Below are 26,515 nucleotides of genomic sequence, written 5' to 3'. Positions count from 1 at the left end.
ACATATGGTTTCTCGCTAATACACTAAGTGTCAGTTGTACATTGATTCCTTGCTTAAGGCCTTACAGTCAGCAGGTTACAAATATATTCTGATACTTACGCAATTAATGAGTTATTCCATAAAAAGATATTGCATCGATTCACAATCCCTTTACCTTGACACGTGTCCTCCAGCCGAATTTTGAGTATAACAACAAGTATATAGAGTCAACGAGTGCAAGCGCTTAAAACTACTGCACAAGATATTGTCATCATAAATTTAAATACTCATAAATTTAAGTTGGTATTTGTATTTATTGAACACGGCAGAACAACATAACTATGTGATGATTAGTAGTTAGTTTTGTATTTAAGACTTAGTGTAAGAAAATATTTATTCATTGGTGCTTGACTTACAAGAAGCTTTATTTATATAACTTTTAAAAGGTTTTCTCACAATTAATCAGTATTACTAGTGGCACCAGTCTTATCCGATAATATCTCTTTTTAGCTTTGCTTGCAGAGAAGTCTTAATTTTTCAAAGCATATAATGTAACTGGTATTCTCTATCTTTGTTTTTTTATGTATTATTTAACTCAACAGTATGAAGACACAATTTCCACCGTTTTCATTTGATGTTTTGGGTTATTGAGATGTTATTAATTTCTAGTACTGCTAAGATATAATATGATATACAATGGTTAAATTTATTTCTTAGTTGTAGAAACTTTGGGATTGCTTTACACAAATCAGTACTTGGATAGAGTTACTGCACAAGTTATTGTCACCATAAATTTATGTACATGTAGCTCTCCCATGAGCAGCATTTAACACATGGTTGAACAAAAACAAATAAAAGAAAGCCTAGCAAGGTGACTTGTAAATATATCAACTATTTTTAATATTAATGCGTCTCTATCTTAGATCCCACCTTTAGAATTGATTTCAAAGGCTTTGACTCATCGTCTTCTCCATTCTCAAACGAGTTAAACTTATCAAATGATCTGCTTCTCTTCCTTTTCTTCATAATTTTGTGTATCTCCTCGACTCTGTCATTGATACTAACCATTTTCTTGGGAGCCTTCTTTTGTTGTAATGCTGTTTTTCCTTCTTCTGTTATCTCATCCGCAACACCCGACTTGAACTCGTTCTTCAGCTCTTTGTCAACTTTAGTGCCTTGAATCGATGAGAGTTTCTTGTCCGAGTCTTCTGTATTGTTGTTCTCTAACATAAGCCTAGCCCTTGAAGTTCTACTTTTACCTGAAGTTCCTTCGATTATTTGGTCACTTTTAATACCAAATTTATCACAGGTAGCAGCATCAGATGGTGACTGATGGCCCAAAGTGACCCTTTTAATGGCTTGTAAAACTAGGCTATTCATCATGAAGTGGAAAATTCTGTTGCATATGCCATGAGGTTGGGTTTCCTTTTCATCCATTCTTTGTGTTCTTTTTTGTAAAATAATCATACGGTATGTTATTCAAATGAAAATTGAATGAATCAAGATAACTTTGGATAAATTTGGAGCTTACTTGGATACCACTCTTAATAAAGAAGTAAATTGAAACTTGTAAGGAACTTCTTTCTTTCTTTGCAAAATAAAGATAGCAAAAAAACTAATAAAGGTTCGTGAGTCATTGCTTGATGGAATGTAGAATGAATCGCTTGGAGGAATGGGTACCCAAAAAAGTTGTTTTTTGAATGAGAAATCTGAGTGACCAATAGATGACATAAAAGAAAGAAGCATGAATGGGAGTTCAACATTCTGCCTCAGGATAGTTTATGCTGTCCTTAGTAGCCCCCATAAATGATATATTTCTCATTCGAGTAAAAAAATAAAAAAATAAATATCAAATAATATAACTAAGTGAATGAATCATAAGAAAGTTTATTATTATCTGCAGCTTACAAAATTGGGTACAAGACTTTATTTGTCATCAGCATGTCAGAACAGTTTGCTTAGAGCGATATCCGACCGCAAAGACGCCAATAAGAACCCGGATGAAAGAGGGATTTCTCAAATACCCAGATATCTTTAACCAGAACCTATGGAGATTGATAAGAATCAGTAGTGAGCACAGAAGGAACTTAGAATTGAAGTATCATAAATTTTATTATCTGTTGGAACCAAACTAAGGATATCTATTGAGGAGGATATTGTTACAAATGAGAGTTAAACTTAGTCATGTATAAGAGGATGGCGGAAATTAACGAATTATACCTCCTTAGATTTATCTCCAGAAACTACATTACCATTTGAATCATAAGCTTCAAACTTCTGTAAAAAAAAATGTTGCAGAGTTCTCATGAACTGAATTTACTAAAATATAAAAGCATAACACAAAGAATGAAACAATCCAACCCCAGCCAGTTTACCTGCTTAGATAAAAACTCGAGTGTAAGCTGTATAAACACCTTATTGGTGTCATTTCGATCAACGCCAATCTATAAAACAATAATAATAAAACAAAGTTGAATAAATAAATAAAAGATAAGCATAAAGGCTTTAATTAATTTTAAGAAATTTACACTTCATTCTTTTGTCCTCTTTTGCATAATATCCTACAATGAACCAACCAAGAACATGATAGATAGCAGTTACCAGACTCGATGAGAAACTGATGTATCCCAACTTCACTAATACTAACTGGATAGTCACAATGTATTGAATGATTTTATTTCCCTTTATTACTATATAGGAGAAAAATAGCTAGCTTTTGATAAATGATAATAGCAACAAACAATTTATTAAAACCATTAAAACAAGCAGAAACACCTCCAATCCTATTCACTCACCACTCTTAATCTACAGTGTAAACAGGAAATTAGGACTCTCTCCAACCACTACAATTACAAATTCTTTTCTAATTTTTGACCATCAATATAAAAAAATGGCATGGTATATATATACATATTATTTATTTATTTATAAGTGATTTTTTCTTTAAATGCAAAAGAAAAACTTGCCAGTCGAGCTCGAAGAGTTCGGATTTTGACAATAGGTTGGATCAGTTCCCAGTAGACCTCGTTCCATATGGATTCTCTTTGTTTAATCTCATTCTTCAGTGTCTGAAAAGACGGAGAAGTATGTCTCAGAAAAAGGTGAAGTTAAAATTACAGAAGTCATTAGTGTGCTGATTACTGAAAGAAATGACCACGGTAAATGAGATAAACATCCTAATTTTGAATGGCAGACACTATATTGAAAGAAAAAAAGAAAGGAGAAAAGCATACTGAGTACATCCTCTCTGTAACTGCCTTTCTAAGTGCATTTTTGTCTCCATTTGATATTAGAGTATTGATCTGGAAAATTGTAGATAAAACAATATAAAGCCATTAGCTAAAAACTCAACAAAACTAAAAAGAGTCAAATTAAAGGAAAGCTAAAAAGGTAATAATCTTGTATTACATCATCAACAATATTTAGAGGCCAACCTCTTACCTAACAAACAGCAATCCTCATGTCAAAATAATCATCTCGGCAGTGAAATTCCAGTTCACAAGATTATGTTTCTTATTATGATGGATGGTAGGTGAAATTGATTTAGAGCTAAATTTAATTTATAAATCAGAATATAGTTCATTGGCTTCAAGAAAGTCCTCATCTATATTATGCAATTCCATTAGTCATGTTATGGTCCAAATATCAGTACATGCAAGTTACATGTAAGAGAATTATAAACTTCCTGATTAGAAATAGAAATGTTTACAAAACTTAATAAGACTACACATTTACTAACGCTAGGTCAACCTAAGCATACACATAACATACAAAACATAACAAGGCAAAGGAAATATAATGATAGCAATAATCCAAACCTCTCTGTATAATTCTACCGCTTCTTTGTAGAATTTCTGCTTCGAGTATCCAGTTTTTCTTAATTTGGCAATGGCATATGCATTTTTCAGCTGAAAAATGAAAAACAGGAACATCCCATGTATAAGGACTTCAAGCCGAATCAAAGTTGGATTTTAACTTATATGATCTTCAGTCCACATGACACGTTACTAACGAATCCCATACTTGGTCATATGGGATCCTAACGAATACTTTAATAAACATCTTAAAAAGGGTGCAGGCATTGGACCAAGCAAAAAGGACTAAAAAGAATAATTAGAAAATAGAACAATAATCTTTTATGTATGTATAACACATATATACATGAACTGTGAAAAAACATGGCTGTTTGAGTGGCAAGAAAACCCCACAAGAGGAAAGGAAGAAGGAAAGTGAATATGCCAACAACAATAACGCCCAAAAAACAATTCAAAACAGTTTCTACAATGCTCTAAAATAACATCACCTCTAAAATCATATCATCTTTCGTTCTTTTCCAACCAGGTCTTGTAAACCATCTGAACAGAAAACATCAAGAGATCAGATAAGAGGGCTCTATTAGGAAATGCAGTTGTTATATAAGTAGGAATGACGAGCTATCTATAGTATGATATACGCCAGATCTATTTTTGCATAGTAGAAAATCAAAACATAAATGAATTCAATGAAATTTTAATAGTACAATCACATCTCCAAAATAATACAATTTATTTTTCTTAAAAAAATTAACATCAAAGAAACTAAGCACTTTTGCCTCCATTACCTTGTTATAACCACAATATACTGAAACGAAGATCAATAAAAAAGCATTATCCCCAAAAGGGCCAAAACCACTCTAACTCACTTAAAAGATAACTAACCTCCGCCAAAAAGAGATTGCTTCACGAGGACCATATGGCTCATAAACAAACCCAGGACTGAACATGGCTACTTTAAGTCCCTGCAAAGATAACAGCATATGCATGTATGATGCAATTGTTACTGTAAAATATTCCAGACTGCATACATATTCACAAAGTGAAAATCCCAAACCACACTTGTGCGTGGATTTTTCTTTCACAAATGGGATCCGTAGTGAATGATTGATTAAATTTATTCAAATAAACAAAAAAAAAAAACATTAAGCAGGATAAGATTAAGCAGAAGTGTTCCACGATTAAAAATTAGGTATAGACATCACACCGATTTTCGTCCTTGTGTAGGAGCAGTTTTTGCTTGCGTTGCTACCAACCTAGTGTCGTTCCAAAAAAATGCTAACTCAGCAGCCTAAAACAAAACCAAAAACGATGCTAAATATTTTGCAGCACTGAAACATAAATTAATAAAGATTCGAAGGCAGTTCAACATCAATATCCAATTAATTGTATAAATTTCTTATTTTCCAAACTAACCATTGTGGATCGAAGTGTCATTGCGCTTCGATATGTCCATGGAAGTGGATTCTGGCCCTTGAATGAGGATGAAGACAAATTTCTGCAATTAATTTCCGCGACGATTTCTGCAGTAAACAATTACTTTTTTTTTTCTTAATTGATATCAACCCATGAATACATACAAAAATGAGAAGATACTTCATTAATGGTCTCAGATAGATAAGTACCATTTGAAAGAATACTTGAATAGCTTGTTGAGCTTCCAAGCCTAACAATTCAAGCAAAACCACTTCACAAACATTAATTCCATATGTTAAGAGAAGCAAATTACAACTTAAATTAAAGTTTTATCATAAAATCGTTCCTGAGTGGATGCCCAGACAAATAAGATGAATATAAAAATAAGATTCTTTTGAGTTTATAATTTTACGAGAAACTAATTAAATTGATTAAACAAAATTATATATGTATATAAGCTACTCGAACTGAAATTCTCGTACTGGTTCTTACATTTGATTTTAGGATTAGAAATTATACTCACATATATGAGGATTCCCGAATCAATGCCGACCGATACAAAGTACGAACCGTCTGTGAGCTTCGAAAAGCCATCTCTGATCACAAATCTTCAAAACCAAAACTTGGTTTATTAACAGTAACAGATCAATGATTGATGAAGATGGCGAAGAGGTTTTTGTTTGAAGGGTTTAAGGAAGAAGCATCGTGTGACAAAAATGGGCCTCTTACTTAGTGGGCTTCATCCAAGAGTTGGCCCAAATTTAACTTTACAGGCCTTGGGCTCTGTATTTTTCAAACTTTAATTGGGAGTTTTATAAAGGGATAATTAAAGGGGAAATTTACAGAAATACTGAAATTTGGGTTAATTTTTACAAAAATATTGTCATACGGAAAAGTTGTCAAATATACTGTGTTTTTATAAAACACTAGTAAAACACAAAACAGAACAACTTAAAACAACAGTAGAACAACTAAAAAACACCAGTAGAACATCAGTGAAAACTTAACACAGTATACTGCAGTATGAAACATATAAAAAAATACAGTAAAAAAGTAAAAAATACTGCTTAACAGTATTTTTGTAAAAAAATGACAAAAATTAGTATACCATGTAAAATTTCCTAATTAAAGTGGTTATTTCACAAAAACATAAAAATTACAAAAATACGGGTTCACGGAATTTTAAACATTTTTACAATTTTTTTGATTTTATTTACAGAAAATATAGTCTTTTTATGTTGTAATCTTATTAATTTGTTGTTGATATTTTGTTATCTGTATATTTTTTTTTTTTTAAAAGGAAAACACTTTATTCAGCAAAAATAAAAGAACTACAACTGGTCAGGCTTCTCTGCATTTATAAAGGCAGCAGCACAAGAGGGTAAAACCTCTGACCAAAAAAAATTACATATGTGAGTAATAGCCCACTTAACTAAAGAGTGAGCAATATTATTACAATCTCTATTAACAAATTTGATACCCACACACACCCATCTAAAAGATTAGTAGAAAAAAATTTCAACAAAGGCACCCCCCAATCTGCCCGAGGAGCTTTCTTTGACAGCAGTTGATTAATAGCGGTAAGGCTATTGGAGTTGACAAAAAAAGGTCTAACCTTCAATCTCTGCACCAGGTTCAATCCCACCCTGATAGGCAAACACTCAGCCAATAAAACCGAAACACAGTCGGTCTGAAAGAGAGCTTCTGCAGCTATCAAACGGCCCAAACTATCCTTGATAACAGCAGCCACTCCACTTCCTTGTTGATCTTTAGATATCGCTGCATCACAATTCAGCATATAGGCGCCGGTCGGAGGAGCCAACCAACTACTAATCCCCTTCGCTTTCTTCACTTCTCTGCTGTCAGTGGCCTTCTGCAGCGCGTTGTCAATGTAATCAAGAGCCCAAGGAGTCCAGCTTTCCAAAGGAGTACTCTTATTTTGGAAAATTTGTTGATTCCTTTGGCTCCAAACCAGCCAACTCAAACCCAAAAATGTTTCAAATTTCTGTTTAGAGCAGTTTTTTCCCATAAACATGAGAAAGTCCATCAGGTCCGACATCAAGCCAAGGCCTTTAGGAAAGAGGTGTCAGAACCCCGCATCTCTCCAAACAAACTTCAGTCGAGGGCAGTTCCACAAAGTGTGACCAATGGTCTCGTCATGGCTCCAGCATCCCGAACAAGTCCTATCTATCTTGATGCCTCTCTTCACCAATTCACTCTTTGTAGGAACCCAGTTATGACAAACTCTCCAAACGAAATTCTTCATTTTCGGAGTTAAGTTCAAGTGCCATACCTCCTTCAACCATTTCCTCAAAATTGTTTTGTTAGAAGTCTCCGCTCCCTGTTTCTCAACTTGTGACAAGATATACCCACTAGCAACCGTGTAATCCCCATTTACAATATAATGCCAAATGAGTTCATCTTCGCCACATCCTCTCCGAATTTGAATCCCCAAAATCCAAGGAATGTCGTCTATATGCATCTTCTCCTCAATAGTCTCTAACTTCCATTCCCTAGTTTCATTAATGAGAGAATCCACATATGTATTAGGAGGAACCAAAGCGGGGGTTCTGAGAAGGAATGTGGCTCCTCTAGGAATCCAGCGATCCTCATTTATTCTAACTTTACTACCATCAGTCACTCGCCACCGCATCCCCTTAAAAACAAGCTCACGTCCCATAGAATGCCTCTCTAAACATTAGAACACCAAGTACCAAGGTCAGCCTCTAAGAATTCTGAGTTCAAAAAATATAGAGCCTTTAACACTGAGCAAACAAGCTATCCGGATTTGTAACAAGTTTTGAACCTTGCTTCGCAAGCAGGGCTTGATTAAAGTCTTCCAAATTTCTGAACCCCATACCCCCAGACCATTTATCTCTGGATAACTTCTTCCAATCACCCCAATGGATTTGATGTTTAGCTGTTGTAGAACCCCACCAGAACCGAGCTATAAGAGCTTGAATCTCACGAATCAGACCGTTTGTTATTCTAAAACAGCTCATGATATAAACCGTGATAGCTTGGATAACTGATTTGATCAACACCTCTCGTTTCTACCCTTGGAGTTTTTCCCAGACCTTGTCATAAATCAAACCGAAAGCTTCCTTCTTGTTTCTACCAACAAAGGCGGGGAGTCTGAGATACTTTGTGTGGTTTTCTATAAAAGTAACCCCCAGAGAAGCAGCAAGTCTCTGACCTTCCGTGCTTTTAATCTTCCGACCAACACATAAGTTAGATTTGTTAAAGTTAATGCACTGGCCTGACAAAGAGGAATAAATCCGAAGCACCTCCGCAAGAGCTTTCCCTTCCTCAACCGCTGCATCCAAAAAGATTAGACTATCATCAGCAAACAGAAGGTGTGTCAACCTTCTCTCAAGATGTCCAAAACGGAGCCCAAGAATTTTGTTGGCTCGGCTTGCTTCATTAAGTAAGCAGGACAACCCCTCTGAGCAAATAAGAAACAAGAACGGAGATAGAGGATCCCCTTGCCTCAACCCTCTCTCCGGTATGATGTGACCCCGAGCCTCTCCATTTAGCAAAACTAAGAAAGTAATCGTCTTCACACAGCCCATTATCTTACCAATCCATCGCTCATCATATCCCAGACACTTCATCATCCCTTCAAGAAAATCCCATTCAACACGGTCATATGCTTTTGACATATCCAATTTAAGGGCCATCTTTCTTCCATTCCCAAACCGACCCTTCTTCAAACAATGGAGACTTTCAAAACTAAGAATGGCATTATCTTGAATCTGCCTCCCCTTTATGAATGCACTCTGGTTTTCAGATATCACTTTATCCATGCTCATTTTCATCCTATTAGCAAGACATTTAGAGATCACCTTATAGACTACATTGCATAAACTTAAGAGCCTGTAGTCTCCCACCATTGTCTAGTCCTTCACTTTGGGGATAAGGCATAGTAATGTCTCATTTAGATAGCTACAGTCCATATTATTATTCAATACCTCTATTAAATATTTTTACAAATTTTTTTTATTTTATTTACAGAAAATACAATCTTTTTATGTTACACTCATGTTAATTTGTTGTTAAATTTTTGTTATCTGTATGTTATTTTTTTGTTGTTGTTATTTTAATGCTATTTTTATATTATTTTTTTTTTATTATTTTCGTGTTGTTTTTATGAAAAATTATAAAAATAAATTCTTTAAATGTAAAAATTTAATCTTTTTACGAAATGAAATTGTGCCTTAATTATCCGTTAATTATTATTATTATAAACAAAGAATTAAGCAGAATACCGGAGACCGAGAATGAATTGAACGTGGAGGCTCCGCCTAAGATATAAAGAACAGCAATTTAGCCAATAAAAGCATTCATCTCAGAGTCATAGTCAACAGTCCCGCGTTTTGAGACCCTAACCCTAAATTTCGAATCTGAAACCCTAACCCCGAATTTGAAATCTCGAAACCCTCCTTTTCATCCATGGCACCGAAGCGTCCTTCCCATCTGGACGACCCACCCGTTGCTTCTTCATCAGAAGCCGAGGAAGATTCTTCGTCCGAAGAAGAAGAAGAAGAAGAGGAAGAGGAAGGGGCTTCCGAAGAAGACGAAGAGCAGGAATCACAGAAATCGAAAACCACGCCTTTAACGAAGGCTGTTCCGATTTCTACCGTCAGGTCGTCGGTGAAGAGACCGAGCAATAGCGAGGTTAAGGACTCGAAGCGAGCGAAGAAGAAAGGTTCGGAACCAGATGGAGGTTCCGCGATTGCGGAGGATGAATCGAAGAAGACTGGTGACGAGTCGAAGAAGCTGTTTCAGAGGTTGTGGAGTGAGGATGATGAGATAGTGATTTTGAAGGGTATTAGTGACTACGCTGCTAAGAAAGGATCGATCCCATCTGCGGCTGACATGCATGCCTTTCAAGATTTCATCAAGAAGTCACTGCAGATTGATTTCACGAAGGCCCAGTTGTCAGATAAGCTCCGTAGGTTGAAGAAAAAATACGAGAACAATGCTAGTAGGAAGAAGTACAACCCGACGAAGCTTCACGAGAAGGAAGTGTTTGAATTGTCGAAGAAAATTTGGGGTGGTGGTGAAAAGCTCGTTGTGAAAGCTGAACAGCCCAAGGCTAATGGCACTGGCACTGCGAGGAGTAGCAAGGCATTAGCTTCACCGCAGAATCTTTCCTCGCCGAGTTTGGGGCCGGCGGAGGATTTGCTTTCCTCTCCTAAATTGGGTGTAATGGAGGAGCTGCTTTCCTCTCCGAGCCTGGGCAATTTTGGCTTATCGGAGCATATTTTGAGCAAGGGGCTTGAGTTGGTCCCGGAGTCGAAAAGAGCAGAGTTGGATGCCAAGTGGAAGAAAATACATATGGCTGAGATGGAGCTTTTTGCTAAGAGGAGTCAGTTGCTTGCAGATCAAACTACTCTAATTCTGGAGGCGTTGAAACCAGCGGATCATTAGGTGAAGAAAGACCGATCAGACCTCTATGTTTATTGATGAATATGTACTTAGGATTAATGTGAGATGTTTTTTTTTTCCTTTATTTGTTGATGTCTTGCAGTTAAGTTGACTTTTCCTTATTTTTCATGTCAGAACTCTAGAATTCTGCAGTAAAGTTTTCTTGTTAGTTCTTGTTTGTGACGAATTTCAAGTTTGAAAATAAATGTGTAGCAGTATCCAAAGTTACTTGCAGTCAATCTTTATAGGCAGATAAACCAGATGGTATTTTAACCTCTGATTAAGGCTTTTTAGAAACTTCTAAATGCAAGACTATCTTTGATGAAGTTCTACTCATTGTGCACAGTTTACATGCTACCATGCTTTACTTTTAGTTTAGTACATAGCTTTTGTGTAGTGACCACCCCTGCTCCTTTTTGTACATGAAAAGAAAGGCACGAATTTAGAAACATATATGGTTACTTTCGGTTTCAAGAATTCTGATCTGCAGCATCAGTTGGAGAACCAGGAACAAATGGAACAAAGCCCCGTCCACCGAAAACCGGCCTCATGAATCTGTCATCAAATTTTCTCCAAAAGTAGTGAACTGTTGTAGTTGGATGTCTGATCAGAAGGCTTAAGCTACTTCTTTTAGGGAGTTCTGATTGATTGTTTCCCTGCTCAGCTGAGTTGTCATTTTCGATAAACAGAAGCTGATGTAAATCTTCCAGGCTTGGAATTTCAGCTGCATCTGAAGTAGATGGTTTTGAATGCTGCAACATTACTGCCTCAATTAGAGGCTTTGTTATAGAGCCAAAGACCTGGTTTGAGAGGGGAAGGAAGAGTAAATTTCTCACGTGGACGTCCAAAAAACGATGTCAAGAACTAACAAATAACAGAAGACATACCAAAACTAACTCAAATAACAGAAGACCTACCACAGTGCTAAACAAAACGACGATTATTGTGCTGGTGATCATTAATGCACTATCACCAGTTGATTTTTCCTTAGACTCTGCAAACTTAAAGTTTGGAGGGAAAAATATCAGCATTTGGCTATTTCCTACAAAATTCCTTAGGCTGATGAACCTTGAGAACCATTAACTTACTTGGTTGTAAGACAAAGCAATGGTTACTGCACCTCTGATTAGGCCTGCCCACCATATAATGAACTAAGAAGCAAAAAGTTAGCTAATTAGGGAGTAATTGTAAATGAGAACCAAGGATACAGGCGCCAGCAGTTATACCTGCTCTTTGAATTCAATTTTTGAACCATTTCTTCTTCCCACACAGTTTTCAATATTTGCAATTGGAAACACAAATGCTGCCCTTCCTATCAAAACCAGTGTGAACAATATTGCACTAACAGCAATTGAAGTTCCTGCACTGAATTAAAGAGTGTAATCAGGGTCAGGCATGGCTACATTTTGTTATTACAACATCAAGTATGCACAGGACAATCATACTGGTATAATCTATGTGAAAAAGCAATATGCCATTGTCGGGTCATATTAATAGATTCAATTATATCAATACACAGTTTCAAGTCATTTAATGCAAGTTTTACAGATGAAGAAAATAACCTTGCACTGCTGCTTTTCCATTTGTTAATGTCCAAAGCATCCATACCAACATAAAGGAATATGAAGGTTTCTGAAATGAAAGAAATTGTTGCAAACGCATGCCTGAAATTTTAAAAAAATGCAGTTGTTCAGTACAGAAATTATACTTTTCTTTGCAATTTGAAAAAAGAGCAGCTTTAAAAGGCTCTTTAAGGAAGTGTTTAATTGTGACAGTTTCTTGAAAAATGAATAGAACAAGAACTCGTTCTTACATAGTAGTTATTCTTGAGCTTTCAGTAACATTGTGCCATGTATAATGTGACATGACTATGCCGCAGAAAAAGACTGCCAAAATCCCACTGAGACTTAAAAACTGCAAGAAACATATTTGTCAACTTGAAATTAACATGATGCAACACATTCAACCTTCTCTCTACTCAATGTGATGATAACATTGCAAAAGGAAAAACAGTTTGAATGAATGGCCGAAATTGATTAGCATAAATTAATTGTTTCGAAAATGATTGGAAGTTAGCTGAGTTATCTACCTCTGCCACCATGTATGACAAATACGCCATGAGCATCATGAGTGCAACTTCACGATTAGTAGAATGTCTGTTGATCACGTAATGTTACAGGTCAGTAAAGTGTCATAATCGGGAGAAGACAGTTTATGTTAAGAGTTTAGTATACTCGATCCATCAGGGAGATTTAAAAAAATATGGTTTGCCTAAATGTATTGTTAATGAGTCACAAATGAACAACATATTCTTGGAAATGCTAGTGAAACCTGCTTTTATACCTGCCAAAGTAGAGGGTTTTTATAATGTATGCACTCACGAGACCTGCCTGAAATATAAAAAACAGCAAGTTAGCGAATAAAAATTCACTCACAGCATGCATCCGTCTCTTTTAATCTCATCTAGCCTTAGTGATTTATCTTGCCAAAATGTTCAATAGAAAACTTACAGACACACCAAGAGCAGTGCTAGTGAAAAAGAGGTAAAGGAAAGTCCCCAACAACTTCAACACTGTACCGGCGTCAATGTTACTGAAGTCTAGATCTTGCACAGAGTAGAAAAGCACAATAGAGGTAGCATCATTCACCACTCCTTCACCAAATACCGTGCTGTAAAGAAAGGGTGTCTGGTCTTGACTTAGAACCTATAACATGAAAGTGATAAATCAGCCATCAAAGTAGTTTGTCAATATTCTGCAAAAACTTTTTTACTAAAAAGATTTGTAAAAACTTATGCTTGGCTATATGATTATGTGATTACCTGAAGTGTGCAGACTGAATCTGTTGCAGACAGTATGGCACCAATAGCTGCGTTTAAAAGTAAAATCAGTTTTTTCTTTTTTTTTTTTAAAAAAAAAATAAATAAATAACAAAAACGAAAAGAACAACAAAATCTTGCATATTGATATTAAGTCACCTAAGTAATCTTCAACACTCAAGCTTGTGATACCAATTGTTTTAAACAGCAGAAAAGCACCTGAGAAGTTTTAAAAGTAAACAAAAACAGTTGGATTTTGAAGTAACATCAGTTAATACTGCATGGTACTTTTAAGAGCGCAAGCTTGACAAAACAAACTAGTTAAGTGTTTGAGTCTAAAGATCATACCAAATGATATTATGCAGAAGGATATTATGGTACCGAACACACCAAACAACAATATCGTTGAGAAATTCCTAAAGAATTGCTTCTTCTTGACCTGGAAACTGAAACATGATTGTGAAATTGTTTAGCAGAAAAGTGATCAACAGTTCAACCTTGATTACTTCTTTTAAAGGATCTCCAGATCCTAACTCAAATTTCATCGAATTGCAGGATTAATGAGTTCTGCTAATTCGAAATGATATCATAGTTGACCTCCAACTATGGAGTATTAACTACACACACAAGAAATCACTCAGAGAAACGAAAAAGAGTACCCAGCATTGAAAATGATTGGAGGAAGCAAATAGAGAAAGAACAAGTCCTCGCTGAATACTAACAAACGTGAACTCTCTGACTTCCTCACCAACAGCACCACTCCTCCAGTGCACAAACCCTAAATTTTAACCGCATACATAAAAAATCCATCAAATAATCAAAATAAGCCAGCAAAGCAGAGCAAGGTTTTGGATTGAAATCACATAAAAACACCAATTTTGAACACACCAAAAGAAGAGCAGTAATGGATTCGTTAAGCCAGCGATTCTGCTCGAGAAGATGGCCAATGATGATACAGACACAAAGAAGGGCGAAGAAGATGGTGAGTGCAATAATGGTGCTGCTGCTCAAATAAGAGGATGAAGACAACTGATGAAGTGGCGGTATGGGTATGGCTCCGAGTAACGTCATTGCTGCTGTTTACTGGAATTCTCAGTAATAGGCTGTAATGAAGATATAAATGAATTCATGAATGGAATTTCTGATGAGTTAGTTTGAAGATTGAAAATTTCATTTTCAAGATTTTTGTGGGTGAATTTGGAGGGAAGAATGGTAGTTGACACCGGTTCGGACTTCGGACACTCCACAACTATACTTGAAATACTAATTTCGTACGTCATTTAGCGCCACGCGTCTTTCTTTCAAAATATACAACTTAATTGGTGTTTGGATGGAAGTAATGAATGAAATGGAAAAAGAATGAAAGAATTTTTATTTCATTCTATTATTTGGTTTTTTTTTTTTTTTTTTTTGAGATAAAATGCTTTTATATTGAATCATAGAGTTAAAATACAATAGGCATTAAAGGCATAGGCATTAAAGGCAGAGGCATTTCCTCAAACCAACAACAATTAGTATCCGCCGAAAGTGCAAATTTTGCCAACAAGTGAGCGGCATTATTAGCAGATCTATACACATGGGAGATCTGTGCACCAGAGAAATTGGATACCAAAAGAGAAATATTATCTAATAAACTATGAAACTCAGAAACCGGCCTTTTTGATGGTTTCAAGCCATTGACTACCAATTGTGAATCTGTCTCAATGAAATGTACTGGCAGATCAAGTTCTTGCAACCACTTCAAGCTATGCATGAGAGCCATGGCTTCCATTATTTCTGGTTTAAAGTAACCTTGATAGGGGGCTGCCATAGTAGCAACAATATCTCCATTGCTATTCTGAAGGATAGCTCCAAAACCAGAGAGATGTTTCATCTTGTCAACAGCCGCATCAGTATTAAGCTTCAGCCTACCCGAAGGTGGATTCATCCATGGAGAATCCTTTGAAACTGATGAGTTCTGGTTCCTTAAAGTTAAGGAATTGATTGCAGGATCTTTCCTAGCTGAATGGAATTCTGCAAGATAAGAAAGAGCAAAATAAAAAAGAACATCAGCAGGTTTCGGTTTGGAGCCATGGATTTCTCTATTCCTTTCATTCCAAATACTCCAAAGTAGAGTTGCAAACTGTTCCAACTTTGAAGAAGACCAAGTAGCAGCCAAGTGCAGGATTATTTCATTCAAGGACATGTGAGGAGATATAATTTTATCGAGGCCAAATGCAGAAAGCTGCCATACTTGTCTAGCCCGTTTGCAAAAGAAAAGAGCATGAGTAATACTTTCTTTGTCACGGTTGCAAATGGAGGAATTTGCTGAAGCTGCAATATGTCTGGTGTGAAGTATTTCTGCATCAGGAAACACTCATTTATTGCACGCCAAAGGAAGATTCGGATCTTTGAAGGTAATGACAGACCCCAGAATTTTTTCCACCAGAGTTGAGCTTGAATACCGCTTACAGAGGGGCTTTGTTCCTCCAAGGACAATGCTAAGTTGTACCCTGATTTAACCGAGTAGTTACCATGGGATTCATGGTGCCACATCAAACAATCTTGATGATCATCCAAAGCAAGAGGAATATTAAGAATCTTGTCAACATCGGAATCCAGAAAAAGATATTTTAAAAGAGGAGAGTTCCAACAGCGAGAGTCCAATATCAAGGCAGAGACTTTTAGTGTGTTATCATCTCCTTTAAACACTAAAGGCTTAAAAGTAGTAATGCCTGACAGCCATGGTTCAGAGGCACAATGAATTTGAGAACCATCTCCAACTTTCCAACGGAGACCTTTGATGAGCAATTCTTTACCCCACATAATTCCTCTCCAAGTCAAGGAAGGGTAATTATTCATACCAGCATCCAAGAAAGAACAATTATGAAAATGTCTTGCCTTTAAAACACGACATAGAAGAGAAGATGGGTTTGAGAAAATTCTCCAAGCTTGTTTTGCTAACAAGGCTTGATTAAAATGGACAAAACTTTTGAACCCCATTCCACCCTCAACTTTAGATTGCGTGAGAACTTTCCAAGTTTTCCAATTGATTCCATTATAGGAAGAGTTAGATCCCCACCAAAACTTGTTCATCATCGTTTCTATTTGATTGACAAGTGATTTAGAAAGGCGAAAACAACTCATAGCATATGTTGGAATAGCTTGAGCAACTGCCTTGAGAAGAACTTCTTTTCCACCAATCGAAAATAATTTTTCTTGCCAAGCGGATAACAGATTCCATAACTTTTCCTTGATCTCCCCAAAAAGAATTGTCTTATCTCTGCCCGAATAGGAAGGAAGGCCTAGGTACCTTTCGTGACATTCTTTTATCGGCATTTGCAAGATTTGTTGAACTCGTGTTTGAACTGAAGGGAGAGCATTCGGAGAGAATGATAACACTGATTTTTCAGAATTAAGTCGCTGACCCGAGGCTCTGCAATAATAGTCCAGTGAGTTTTTGATGGCTGTTGCTGATTGATGATTAGCTCGACATAGCACAAGGCTATCATCTGCAAAAAATAGATGAGAAACAGCTGGTGCCCCTCGAGAGATTTGAAGACCATGCAGATTACCTCTGATTTCCTCTTGTTGCAAAAGTCTAAAAAGACCTTCAGCACAGATAATGAAAAGGTATGGCGAAAGAGGGTCGCCTTGACGGATACCTCTGGTTGGAGAAACATGTCCTTGAACCTTACCATTAACTGAAAAGGAGTATGTGACACTGCTAATACAACGGATGATCAGATCCACCATAGTCAAAGGAAAGCCCATAGCCGTCAACATACTTTGCAAAAAGTGCCATTCAACTCTGTCAAACGCCTTACTCATATCGAGTTTAATAGCTGCATATCCTTGTTTCCCTCTCTTTAAATGCTTCAGAGAATGTAATAACTCAAAAGCAATCAGAACATTATCAGTGATAAGCCGAGATTCAAGAAAAGCACTTTGAGATTCTGATATGACTAAGGATAGGAAAGGCTTCAAACGAAGCACAATTGATTTCGAAACCAGCTTATATAACACATTGCAAAGACTGATAGGTCTCAACTGCGACATGGTAGAAGGCTTTTTAACTTTCGGAATCAGTGTAATAAGAGTTTGATTAAAACTAGCAGGACTAGCACCCTCATTAAGCACTTTTAACACTGCTGCAGTAACTAAGTTACCAACTATGTGCCAATAGTTAGTATAAAACATCACAGACATACCGTCCAAACCAGGACTGCTATCATCCACCATTGATGTGAGAGCATTGTAGACTTCAGTAGCAGAAAAAGGTTTGCTTAAATCAGCATTCATCTCAGCTGTTATAGAGCAAGGAATAGTGGAAATAACTCTGTGAACTGCTTCTCGATCAACACCATCAGTAGTGAATATATTTTGAAAATAACTCTCAATGACACCACACAAACCAGAGTGAGAAGTGTGCACAACACCATTATCATCTGTGAGGGATTTGATATTATTCGTATTCCTCCTTGTGGTCGCTTTTTGATGAAAGTAACGAGTGTTAGAGTCACCCGATTTCAGCCAAGAGGAACGAGAACGTTGCTGCCAGTAGGCTTCTTCTTGAGCCAGAAGATCGTCTAACACATTTTCACTTTGTTTGAGGTCATCAAAGTGAGCAGTAGACGTATCTAAAGAATTGTTTAATGCTGTCACTTTTTCTTAGGAGAGTCTGATTTTTTTAGGCAAGTCTCCAAATTTTGATCGATGCCATGCTTGTAACTTAGTTGCACAGGATTGGAAATTATCCAAGATTTGCAATGCAGGTTCAGAACCTGTTTGAATCCAATTTGCAGCAATAATAGATGAACAAGCATCTTCCTGCAACCATAGTTTTTCAAATCTAAACCGAGATTTAAACTTTGGTGGAGGGTTGTACAAAGTAAGTGAGATTGTTGCCTTCAAAGCTCTATGATCAAATTGAAAAAAATCCAGGTGAGAAAGAACAGGCGAGGAAAAATTATCGATCCAGGCAGAGTTGACAAAGCCATAGTCCAAACGCTCTTTCACATTAACACCACGTGTGTTTTTGTTGTGCCAGGTAAATCTTTCACCCTCAAAGTTTAATTCTTGTAGACCACAGAGATCCAGAGCCTTACGAAAGGCATCTATTTGCACTTTAGGTTTCATAGGACCACCAAATTTATCTGAGTGAGAAATGGTTTCATTAAAGTCACCCAGTACAAGCCATGGCAATAAGGGGGCAGTATCCTTGAGCTTTGTTAATAATTGCCAAGTAAGGTTCCTTTGAGAGACACAAGGATCACCATAAAAGCCAGAGAAGTGCCAAGAAGGGCCATCAGAGAGCGACATATAACAATCAACAAAGTTTTTACCATAATTAAGAATAGTTACATTTACATCAGATTTCCAAAGAAAAAGAAGACCACCACTAAGACCTACTCTAGGGACTTCTATACCATTAGGGAATTTTAAAATATTACGAAATTTAGTAATAGAACCAACACTAAGCTTAGACTCCATAATAAAAATTACATCAGGCGAAGTTTGAGAAATGAGCAAACGAAGCTGACGGACTGCTCTCGGGTTGCTCAAACCCCGAGCATTCCAGGAGATGACGATCATGGTGATTGGCGAGGCTGAACATCAGCCCGCGCCAAAAAAGCATTAGCACCATCAGCCTCCAGTGACAAACTTGAGAAGTCAGAGGGGGAGACAAGTTGATCATGCATCTGAGAGTTAGTAGCATCAGCAAGTGGAGAAGCATTTGTACGACATCGCTTTAAAACTGTACGCATATTACCACTGGAAGTAACCAGTTGCCTCTTTGAAAATAAAGAAGATAGTCTATTTTCATTCCCATAAACATCGTGAGCCAAAGTGGAATCAGAATTATTGCTGGTGATGTTAACCAGACCAGAAGAGGGTGCTGTGATGGGTAAATCAGAAGATAAGTGCTCATTTTGCATAGAAGTTTTTGCTGTTGCAATATTGAGTGATGGAGTAATATGAGCATAAGCAGGAGGAGTATCCATTGATAATACTACCGATCTTTTTGGGGAGACATGAGATGTAGCAGAGCCATTCTTTTTGGACAAGTCAACAGGCGCACTAAGAGAGGCTTTAAAGGTCTTGGTAATAGTTTCTGCATTGCAATGTTTATCAGTCTTACCACTATCATCAGAGGGGTCAAAGATCTTAACGTTTTCATGACATGAAGGAGGAAGTGGAGATCTAACAGTGGAAGGGCCACTACCATCAGCCATATTTAAAAAGTTTTGTGGGAGAGATCCATCAGTAGAACTTTCAGAAATTGCCTTGCCTTTCTCATGATTACTGATGTGGTGAGGAATTGCAGGCAAAGAGACACAAGGAGGGATAATAGGAGCAACAGTGTTTCGAACCAACCGAGTAATAAAAGGCCATGGCCCAGCCTTTGAAAAATCTTGACGATACCTGTCATATGCAGACTTTGGTAATGCAGAACCTTCCATCCAAGGTCCATAGGACAGATCAGGCTCTTTTCCTTCATCAATTTTCTCCATAAATAAAGCACACTTATCAAAGACATGACCAACAATACCACATTCATAACAAAAATCAGGGAGGCGTTCATAACGATAATCAAGCCACAAGTCATCAGCCATCCAAGGGAAAGTCACCATTTGTCCACGCAGAAGAGGTTTAGAAACATCTATACCAACTCGAATTCTCAAAAAAAGGCCCCAACCTTCATTTAAAGAATCTTCAAAGACTTCAATAAAAGTTCCAATGAGGTTACCAAGAGTCCTAGCAAGAGAAGCAGTTTTACTTAAAAAAGGCAGTCGAAACACTTGAACCCAAAAGGGTGTGATGGTGTAGGATTCCATAGAGGCATTCTGAAGAACACTTGGAAGGCATAAGATCATATGTTGATTATGGAAGTGCCATGGTTCCTTAGAAAGAACTCTCCTAAGATCACCCTCACAACCAAAAGTGACCAAGTAAGAATCAGATTCATAGATAGACAGTGAAACATCAAACCTACCATTGAGAGGCAATGAAATTGTGAAATTGCTTAGGATTATATCCTTTTTTAGAGTAAACTCGGCAAAGCAGGCGATTGATAGGGGTACAAACAGGGGGTCTAGCCACACTAGAGAGATGAACAACTTCTCTTTCCCGAGATGAGAGTGCATTGGCCATGTCAGGATGGAAAGAATCCATGGTAAACAAGAAGGAATAGCAATCTGAGATAGTAAAATAAAAGGAAACAAGTGCAGAAAAACAGGGTAGAAAGAGTGTATGAAGAAGATAACGAAGAAAAAACTGATCAGAAACCGCTTAAAAACAGTTAAAAAGAAAAAACTATAACAACTGCCACAGAGCAAAAGAGAGGGCAGACAATGCTCTCATATGGATTTTATTCTATTATTTGGTTGGAATGTGTCATTTTGGTGGAAAGACTATTATATTGTAAAATAGAAGGAAATATCATTTTAATACATAATGAGAAAAGAATTAATTATTTTTTTATCAATTTTTTTATGCATTTTAAATTTTATTTTATTTTATTCTTATTCTTATTCTCATTCCTCCCAACCAAACATCACCTTATATATATATATGACTAATACAATAGATATTGTATTTGTAGTTTATATCTATTGATAGGTATAGTAATTTATAGTCATTAATTTAAGGCTACTTAGTAATTTTTTCTCCCGAACTTTGACATGTACTAAATCGTGCCCCCTGGACTTTTTTAGCCGTTAGAAATTCCCCCCCGAACTATTGAGATTGTTAAATTTAAGGACTTTTGTCTAATTTCATTCAATTTTACTGTTTCAGTGATTGTTTATGTACTAAACTATGCTCCCCAGACTTTGATATCTACCAAATCACGCCCCTCAAACTTTGATATGTACTAAATCATGTCCCTTAAACTTTCATCCATATTAGAATTTTTTCACTAAAATTAGACAAAAGTCCTTAAATTTAACAATCTCAATTCAGGGGAAATTTTTAACGGCCAAAAAAGTTCAGGAGGCACGATGTAGTGCATGTCAAAATTCAGGGGAAAAAAATTACTAATTAGCCTTAATTTAATGAAGTGACTCAAATTATTCTTCAAAACTTAAACATTATATATATTTGGCAAAAAAAAAAAAAAAAGTCTGCCATATATTTGGCAAAAAAAAAAAAAAAGAGACACGTTTGACAATGTCTTAAGATTAATAATTGCATATAATTGTTATCTTACATTTTAGCATGTATGACATGCAATCAAAATTATAACATGTAGCAAGATAGATTATCATAAAATTATATCTCGTCGACACATTAAGATTGCACAGAGAAGTATTTTCCTTGTTGAATGCTTATATTAAAGGATCGATATATGCTTGACCAATATATATATATATTTACAAAGTTAATGGTTCAGCGAGACAATTGTTTCTTTGGTTCCCACAATCCCGACGATGACATACTCAATTCAAATCCAATATTAGTTCAGGATTCCAGAAGATTCACTTTTTATAATGTTCTTTTTAATTTTGAAATTAATTTAAATTAATTAAAGTATTTTAAACTTTTATGATAGTATATTAATTGAACTTGTTATTATGGAAAAACTCTTATACATTTTTTTATTAAAAAAATTTTTAATACAAATAATCTTCTCAAGGTACTTTATTCTAAAGAGGGTTGTCAGCGCCTAAGTATACTTTAAGTTATACTTCTCGTGTCCTTCCATAAGTGTTGGGCAAATCTAACGCAAAACACCATTAAAGTATAATAATTCCGAGATGAGTTCATCTCACCAATCTTACAATTGGTAGTGATTATTCATAGCTTGCCCTTATCTTTAAAAGGGTGAGTTTGAATATTTCTACCACATGTATTTTCTGATGCGAGTTTATTGAATGCATTAATTGCTTTATAACACGAGCTAGTTTTTTTACACGTGCCAACACCATATTGTTGCTCGAAATATGGGTATAATAGAGATATAAAAAACAATAATTTATTATATTTTGTTGTTACTTATGTCAAAAAGAATTAAAATTTTTAAGTAATTCAATATTAAAAAGTAACCAATCTAAAATAATTAATTCAATATGCACTTTTGCAAATTAGATTAAATTTGAGTTATTATGGAGATTGAATTGAATCTAAAAGTATGAAAAATAAAATTAATTAATATAATATGATAGAATTTTAAAATTATTAAATTAATTGAAATCTTAAATTAAATATAAGTAAAAAAAAGAAAAAAAAATTACTTCTAAAGTATTGAACTAATGACATTTTAATTATTTTAAGAGTGATTATTATAAGTTGAATATGTTATAATTTTGTATAAGTATAATTATTGCTTTAAAAATAAATTTAATTAAAATATTTTTTTTATGTAAATTCAAAATTTAAAAAATATATAATTATAACTAAATTTTAAATAGACATAAAATAGAAAGTAAAAAAAAATTAAGTTTGGAGTTAGGTTTGGAGTTTGTTAGTTAAACATATAATTGATAATATTCAAGATTAATTATAAACTAGGTAATATATTTGCGCTTCGCGCGGTTTTGTATTAGAGTTAATATAATTTTGGACCATACATCTTGTAAAAGAAAACATAATGATATTTTGAGTCTGATTTTAGACCAACATTTTTAATCTTAATTCTAAAATTTATTTTTAATAATTTTAGTAATATAATTCTAATACTAAAATATTTCGATGAATATCACGCTCATAATATCATTTTGTTTTATGGTGTGAAACATAAAGTGTTAATGATAATTATCTTTTGTAATAAGGAAACATTATATATATATTTTAATTTATATTAAAAGTAATTAATTTCAAATATAATAGACTATTTTTTTTCAGTAATATTATTTGTAAACATGTATAAGAATTTACAAATACGTAAAAGTTATTTTTCATGTCAAATTACTTTATTTTTCATGATGTCAAATTACTTAAAAATTTGTGTTTATAGATATAATAAAACTTCTATAAAATTAATATCAATTTTGCTATAAATAATTTTAGTCTGGACGATTATAAATAAAAAATAATATTTAAATTATAATTTGTTATTAAAATTTAAATACCATGTTAAGAAAATATATAACTTTTTAGTAATAATTAGAATAATTATATGTACACACAAAATATGCACCAACCTACTATATCTAACCATTTTCACGCTATTAAGTGTAATGCCAATTCAGTGTTAAACTAATTTATGTAAAGTTTTATTTTCCTTGAATATGTTTAGGTGTTACTGAACATGATTATTTTTAGATGTAAAATATATGATAAATTAAACTTATATAAAAAATATATACTGCAAAAATTAAATATACATATAAAATAATTAAAATATATATTGAAAATTATTTTTAAAAAATATATATTGAAAGTAATTATAAAATAAAAAAGAAAATTATAAAATTATAAATAATTAAGAAAAATAATCAAATGCATAGAAAAAAATACTAATTATTGGATATCTTACTGGGCAAGATTGAGGCTGTAATGACTGCTTAACTTTAATATGAGAAGCAGATAATTAGGGTCTAATTTCATAAGTGGACTTTTAATTATTATTTTTATGATTTTGAAGATATATTTGAATTCTAGGTGGTTTAGAGAGTTGAATAACGATTTAGGATTGAATTGAGATGCTTGTGAGGTTTTTTGGGGGTTCTTACACTAAATCGATCGACCGGTTCAGTTTGGTCCTGTAGAACCGGTCTACCGGTTCCCCCAGGCAGAACTCTTAGAACTAGTTTTTCGGTTAGGATTTATTTTACCGGTTGGGGCAATTTCGAAAACCCTAGATTTTCATGTTTTAGCGATATTTTGGGTATTGCCACGTTATCCATTGATAGGGAAACTGTTAGTTTTTGTTCTAAGTCCCCAAAAAGTGATTTAGCGTATCATTCATCAATTTTAAAAATATTGTGACTTAGGGGCCTATAAATCGTCGAGCAGCAGTTCCACTCAGGTTGATCGACACACTTAAATTCAGAATCGAGGAAAGATTAGTATAATGATATGCATATGTGATTACATATTTAGTATACATATTTATGATTGCTTGTTAGATTACATTGAAATAGCGTTATCAATATACATAGAGTTATATTGATTACTGATGAATGTATGTTTGGCATAAGTATTGATTGACGCTACCACATTGGTACGACTAGAATACCAAGTATAGGCTGATACTATAGTCAATAGTACTGTCGTACAAACGTTCTAGACTCAGTACGCATGGGACGCGGGATAGGGTTATGATTTGGTGTATGGGCGCCTAATTGTAATCTGTGTAATGTTTATGGTATGATTATACTTTTCATACCGAGTTCGTCGACTCACAAATACCGTTTACATGTGTAGGAAAGGGCAAAGCGAAAGCTGAACAGCAGTGAGTGCGAGCAGATGAAGATTGTACATGTCGAGACGGTTAAACCTGGAGCGTACAATCTTTGGGGTAGCAGGCCGTATTTTGATTAGTCGCTAGATGATAATTTTTGTATTTATAATATTTTGTAATACAATTATAAATATTTTAAATACAGGATCCGGTATATTCAAAGGATATGTGTTTTCAATAAAAGGATAATTCAGTAAAGTTTTAATTAATTACAATTTTTAACAAACCCATTGATTAGCAATAGATTGCACAATTAATATAAAATCACAATGATACGTCTAAACTAGTAGGGTGTTACAATTCGGTATCAAAGCCAACAGGTTGTCTTTCGAAGATCGTCACGTTATGCACAATCATCATCAGAGATAAGCTCGACTCACGGTTCAGTAAGCCTTTATTGCTTTAGTAATTGTTTTATTAGTATGTTATAAAAAAAGCCTGATAGGAAGCATGTTAGTAGCCTGATAGCTGAATAGGTGTATGTTTTAATTTCTTAAATAAGCGATAATTAGAAATTTATTCTTGATCGCGATCTGACCAGGCTAGTTCTTGATTTCGTAGGTTGTTCTATTAAAGTGGATGCTAGGCAGAACACGAGAAGCTAGGGTAATTCGGTCAGATCCAGTGGCGTTCAGGGAGTTCAGTTTCTCCTGAATATTCATGGCTGAGGTAGAGGCTCAAGAGGTAGGGCACGCGGTCGGGACTCGGGGAGATGTTAACCCACCGCAAGCTGCCCAGGAATGGGAGAATAGGTTTGTAACAATGCAAGCCATGATTAGTGAGCAAGACGAAGAGATTTGGTGTCTGAGGCAGCAGGGTGCTCATACAATACCTGCATCTGAAGTGCAGGTGGCTCCTGCCCTTGTTGTTCTGGCAGGGCCGGTTGCTGTTGTGAATCAGATGGAACCACTGTACGAAAGGTTCCGTAAGCAGGTACCTCCAGTCTTTCTGAGAGGTCCAGATGTTATGAAAGTTGAACAGTGGCTGACTGTTATTACTCAGATTCTGAATTTTATGGGGGTCACCGGCAATGAAAGAGTGGCTTATGCAACATTCTAATTTCAGGAGGATGCCTTAGTCTGGTGGGATATGGTGGCTCTTACTTGGGATGTCACTACTATCACCTAGGAAGAGTTTTAGGAGCTGTTTAATGCGAAGTATTACAATGAGGCAGTTTGTAGCGCAAAAAGAAAAGAATTCACTCAGCTGACTCAGAAGGGGAATATGTCTGTTACAGAATGTACAATCCAGTTCAATAGGTTGGCTAGGTTGGCCTCGGAAACTGTGCCAACTAATTTTAGTAAGTAAGAAAAGTATTTGTATGGGTTGAATCTAAAGATCAAACATGACCTGATGATTACAATAGATGATTATACCACCTATGCTGACATGTTGGGGAAAGTGTTGGAATATATTTTACCATGATCTAGATTTACTAACAAGTATGTTTTTAACATCCTAAACATGAACTTCTAAAATGATATAAAATAAACACATAAAAGGTATGAGAAACCTTACATTGGTTGCAGCAGAATTAAATGAATCCTTCCGCTCAGATCTCTAACCCTTTTATCTTTTCTGTAGCAGAGTATCACCAAGATCTGAGCCCGAAACTCCTTCTTTGTGTTTGGATTCTTCACAGTCTTACACACTATGATTGAGGACTTACTTGAT

General features: G+C 35.3%; 5 protein-coding genes across 8 annotated transcripts; 1 reads left to right on the top strand and 4 right to left on the bottom strand.

The window, feature by feature from the left end:
• Positions 1-713: 713 nt before the first annotated feature.
• LOC133035127 (uncharacterized) lies at positions 714-1,506 on the bottom strand. Its single transcript, XM_061110876.1, has one exon. It carries the CDS (start codon positions 1,444-1,446, stop codon positions 883-885), a length of 564 nt encoding a protein of 187 aa, XP_060966859.1. The 5' UTR covers positions 1,447-1,506; the 3' UTR covers positions 714-882.
• Positions 1,507-1,652: 146 nt separating this feature from the next.
• On the bottom strand, positions 1,653-9,369 carry LOC115720667 (uncharacterized). 4 transcript variants are annotated; one of them, XM_030649830.2, is made up of 12 exons: positions 5,731-5,887; positions 5,417-5,457; positions 5,208-5,314; positions 4,999-5,082; positions 4,677-4,756; positions 4,283-4,334; positions 3,798-3,887; positions 3,213-3,281; positions 2,946-3,047; positions 2,355-2,423; positions 2,200-2,256; positions 1,653-2,024 (listed from the first exon to the last, which is right to left on the bottom strand). In XM_030649830.2, exons 1-12 carry the CDS (start codon positions 5,799-5,801, stop codon positions 1,938-1,940), a joined length of 909 nt encoding a protein of 302 aa, XP_030505690.2. In that variant the 5' UTR covers positions 5,802-5,887; the 3' UTR covers positions 1,653-1,937. The 4 variants fall into 4 exon arrangements, 1 of the variants encoding a protein (XP_030505690.2); XR_009686400.1 differs by lacking the exons at positions 1,653-2,024; positions 2,200-2,256; positions 2,355-2,423; ... (4 more) ...; positions 4,677-4,756; positions 4,999-5,082 and having other exon boundaries at positions 5,227-5,330; positions 5,417-5,478; positions 5,731-9,369; XR_009686399.1 differs by lacking the exons at positions 1,653-2,024; positions 2,200-2,256; positions 2,355-2,423; ... (4 more) ...; positions 4,677-4,756; positions 4,999-5,082 and having other exon boundaries at positions 5,227-5,330; positions 5,731-9,369.
• Positions 9,370-9,449: 80 nt separating this feature from the next.
• LOC115721155 (GLABROUS1 enhancer-binding protein-like) lies at positions 9,450-10,871 on the top strand. The gene has a single exon (XM_030650405.2). The coding sequence runs from the start codon at positions 9,660-9,662 to the stop codon at positions 10,638-10,640; it is 981 nt and encodes a 326-aa protein (XP_030506265.1). The 5' UTR covers positions 9,450-9,659; the 3' UTR covers positions 10,641-10,871.
• On the bottom strand, positions 9,549-14,740 carry LOC115721153 (sodium/hydrogen exchanger 1). Its single transcript, XM_030650404.2, has 14 exons — positions 14,344-14,740; positions 14,115-14,233; positions 13,804-13,901; positions 13,615-13,674; positions 13,459-13,505; positions 13,148-13,342; positions 12,981-13,027; positions 12,727-12,793; positions 12,451-12,551; positions 12,200-12,301; positions 11,864-12,002; positions 11,726-11,788; positions 11,555-11,638; positions 9,549-11,437 (listed from the first exon to the last, which is right to left on the bottom strand). The coding sequence occupies exons 1-14, from the start codon at positions 14,524-14,526 to the stop codon at positions 11,108-11,110; spliced, it is 1,635 nt and encodes a 544-aa protein (XP_030506264.2). The 5' UTR covers positions 14,527-14,740; the 3' UTR covers positions 9,549-11,107.
• A 159-nt stretch (positions 14,741-14,899) lies between these two features.
• Positions 14,900-19,029, bottom strand: LOC115720043 (uncharacterized). The gene is made up of 3 exons (XM_061109609.1): positions 18,177-19,029; positions 15,900-18,074; positions 14,900-15,795 (listed from the first exon to the last, which is right to left on the bottom strand). Exons 1-3 carry the CDS (start codon positions 19,027-19,029, stop codon positions 14,900-14,902), a joined length of 3,924 nt encoding a protein of 1,307 aa, XP_060965592.1.
• Positions 19,030-26,515: the final 7,486 nt, after the last annotated feature.

The sequence above is a fragment of the Cannabis sativa genome, chromosome 2 (assembly GCF_029168945.1).
Source record: "Cannabis sativa cultivar Pink pepper isolate KNU-18-1 chromosome 2, ASM2916894v1, whole genome shotgun sequence".
Lineage (NCBI taxonomy): Eukaryota > Viridiplantae > Streptophyta > Magnoliopsida > Rosales > Cannabaceae > Cannabis > Cannabis sativa.
The sequence above is the reverse complement of the archived record's forward strand: the minus strand, read 5'-3'. Positions and strand labels throughout refer to the sequence as shown.

Excerpts from the sequence above, each read along its gene's own strand:
- LOC115720667 (XM_030649830.2), bottom strand. The coding sequence starts at position 5,801 with ATGGCTTTTCGAAGCTCACAGACGGTTCGTACTTTGTATCGGTCGGCA. Across the intron at positions 5,083-5,207 it reads TGACACTTCGATCCACAATG|GCTGCTGAGTTAGCATTTTT; the intron begins GTTAGTTTGGAA and ends GTTTTGTTTTAG. Across the intron at positions 2,025-2,199 it reads CTGGAGATAAATCTAAGGAG|GTTCTGGTTAAAGATATCTG; the intron begins GTATAATTCGTT and ends CAATCTCCATAG.
- LOC115721153 (XM_030650404.2), bottom strand. The coding sequence starts at position 14,526 with ATGACGTTACTCGGAGCCATACCCATACCGCCACTTCATCAGTTGTCT. Across the intron at positions 12,794-12,980 it reads AAAACCCTCTACTTTGGCAG|ACATTCTACTAATCGTGAAG; the intron begins GTATAAAAGCAG and ends CGTGATCAACAG. Across the intron at positions 12,552-12,726 it reads TGTCATACATGGTGGCAGAG|TTTTTAAGTCTCAGTGGGAT; the intron begins GTAGATAACTCA and ends TGTTTCTTGCAG.
- LOC115720043 (XM_061109609.1), bottom strand. The coding sequence starts at position 19,029 with ATGATCGTCATCTCCTGGAATGCTCGGGGTTTGAGCAACCCGAGAGCA. Across the intron at positions 18,075-18,176 it reads CTTGGATAATTTCCAATCCT|ATACGTCTACTGCTCACTTT; the intron begins GTGCAACTAAGT and ends ACAATTCTTTAG. Across the intron at positions 15,796-15,899 it reads ACAAAGCCCCTCTGTAAGCG|AAATACTTCACACCAGACAT; the intron begins GTATTCAAGCTC and ends TTCCTGATGCAG.
- LOC133035127 (XM_061110876.1), bottom strand. The coding sequence starts at position 1,446 with ATGATTATTTTACAAAAAAGAACACAAAGAATGGATGAAAAGGAAACC.
- LOC115721155 (XM_030650405.2), top strand. The coding sequence starts at position 9,660 with ATGGCACCGAAGCGTCCTTCCCATCTGGACGACCCACCCGTTGCTTCT.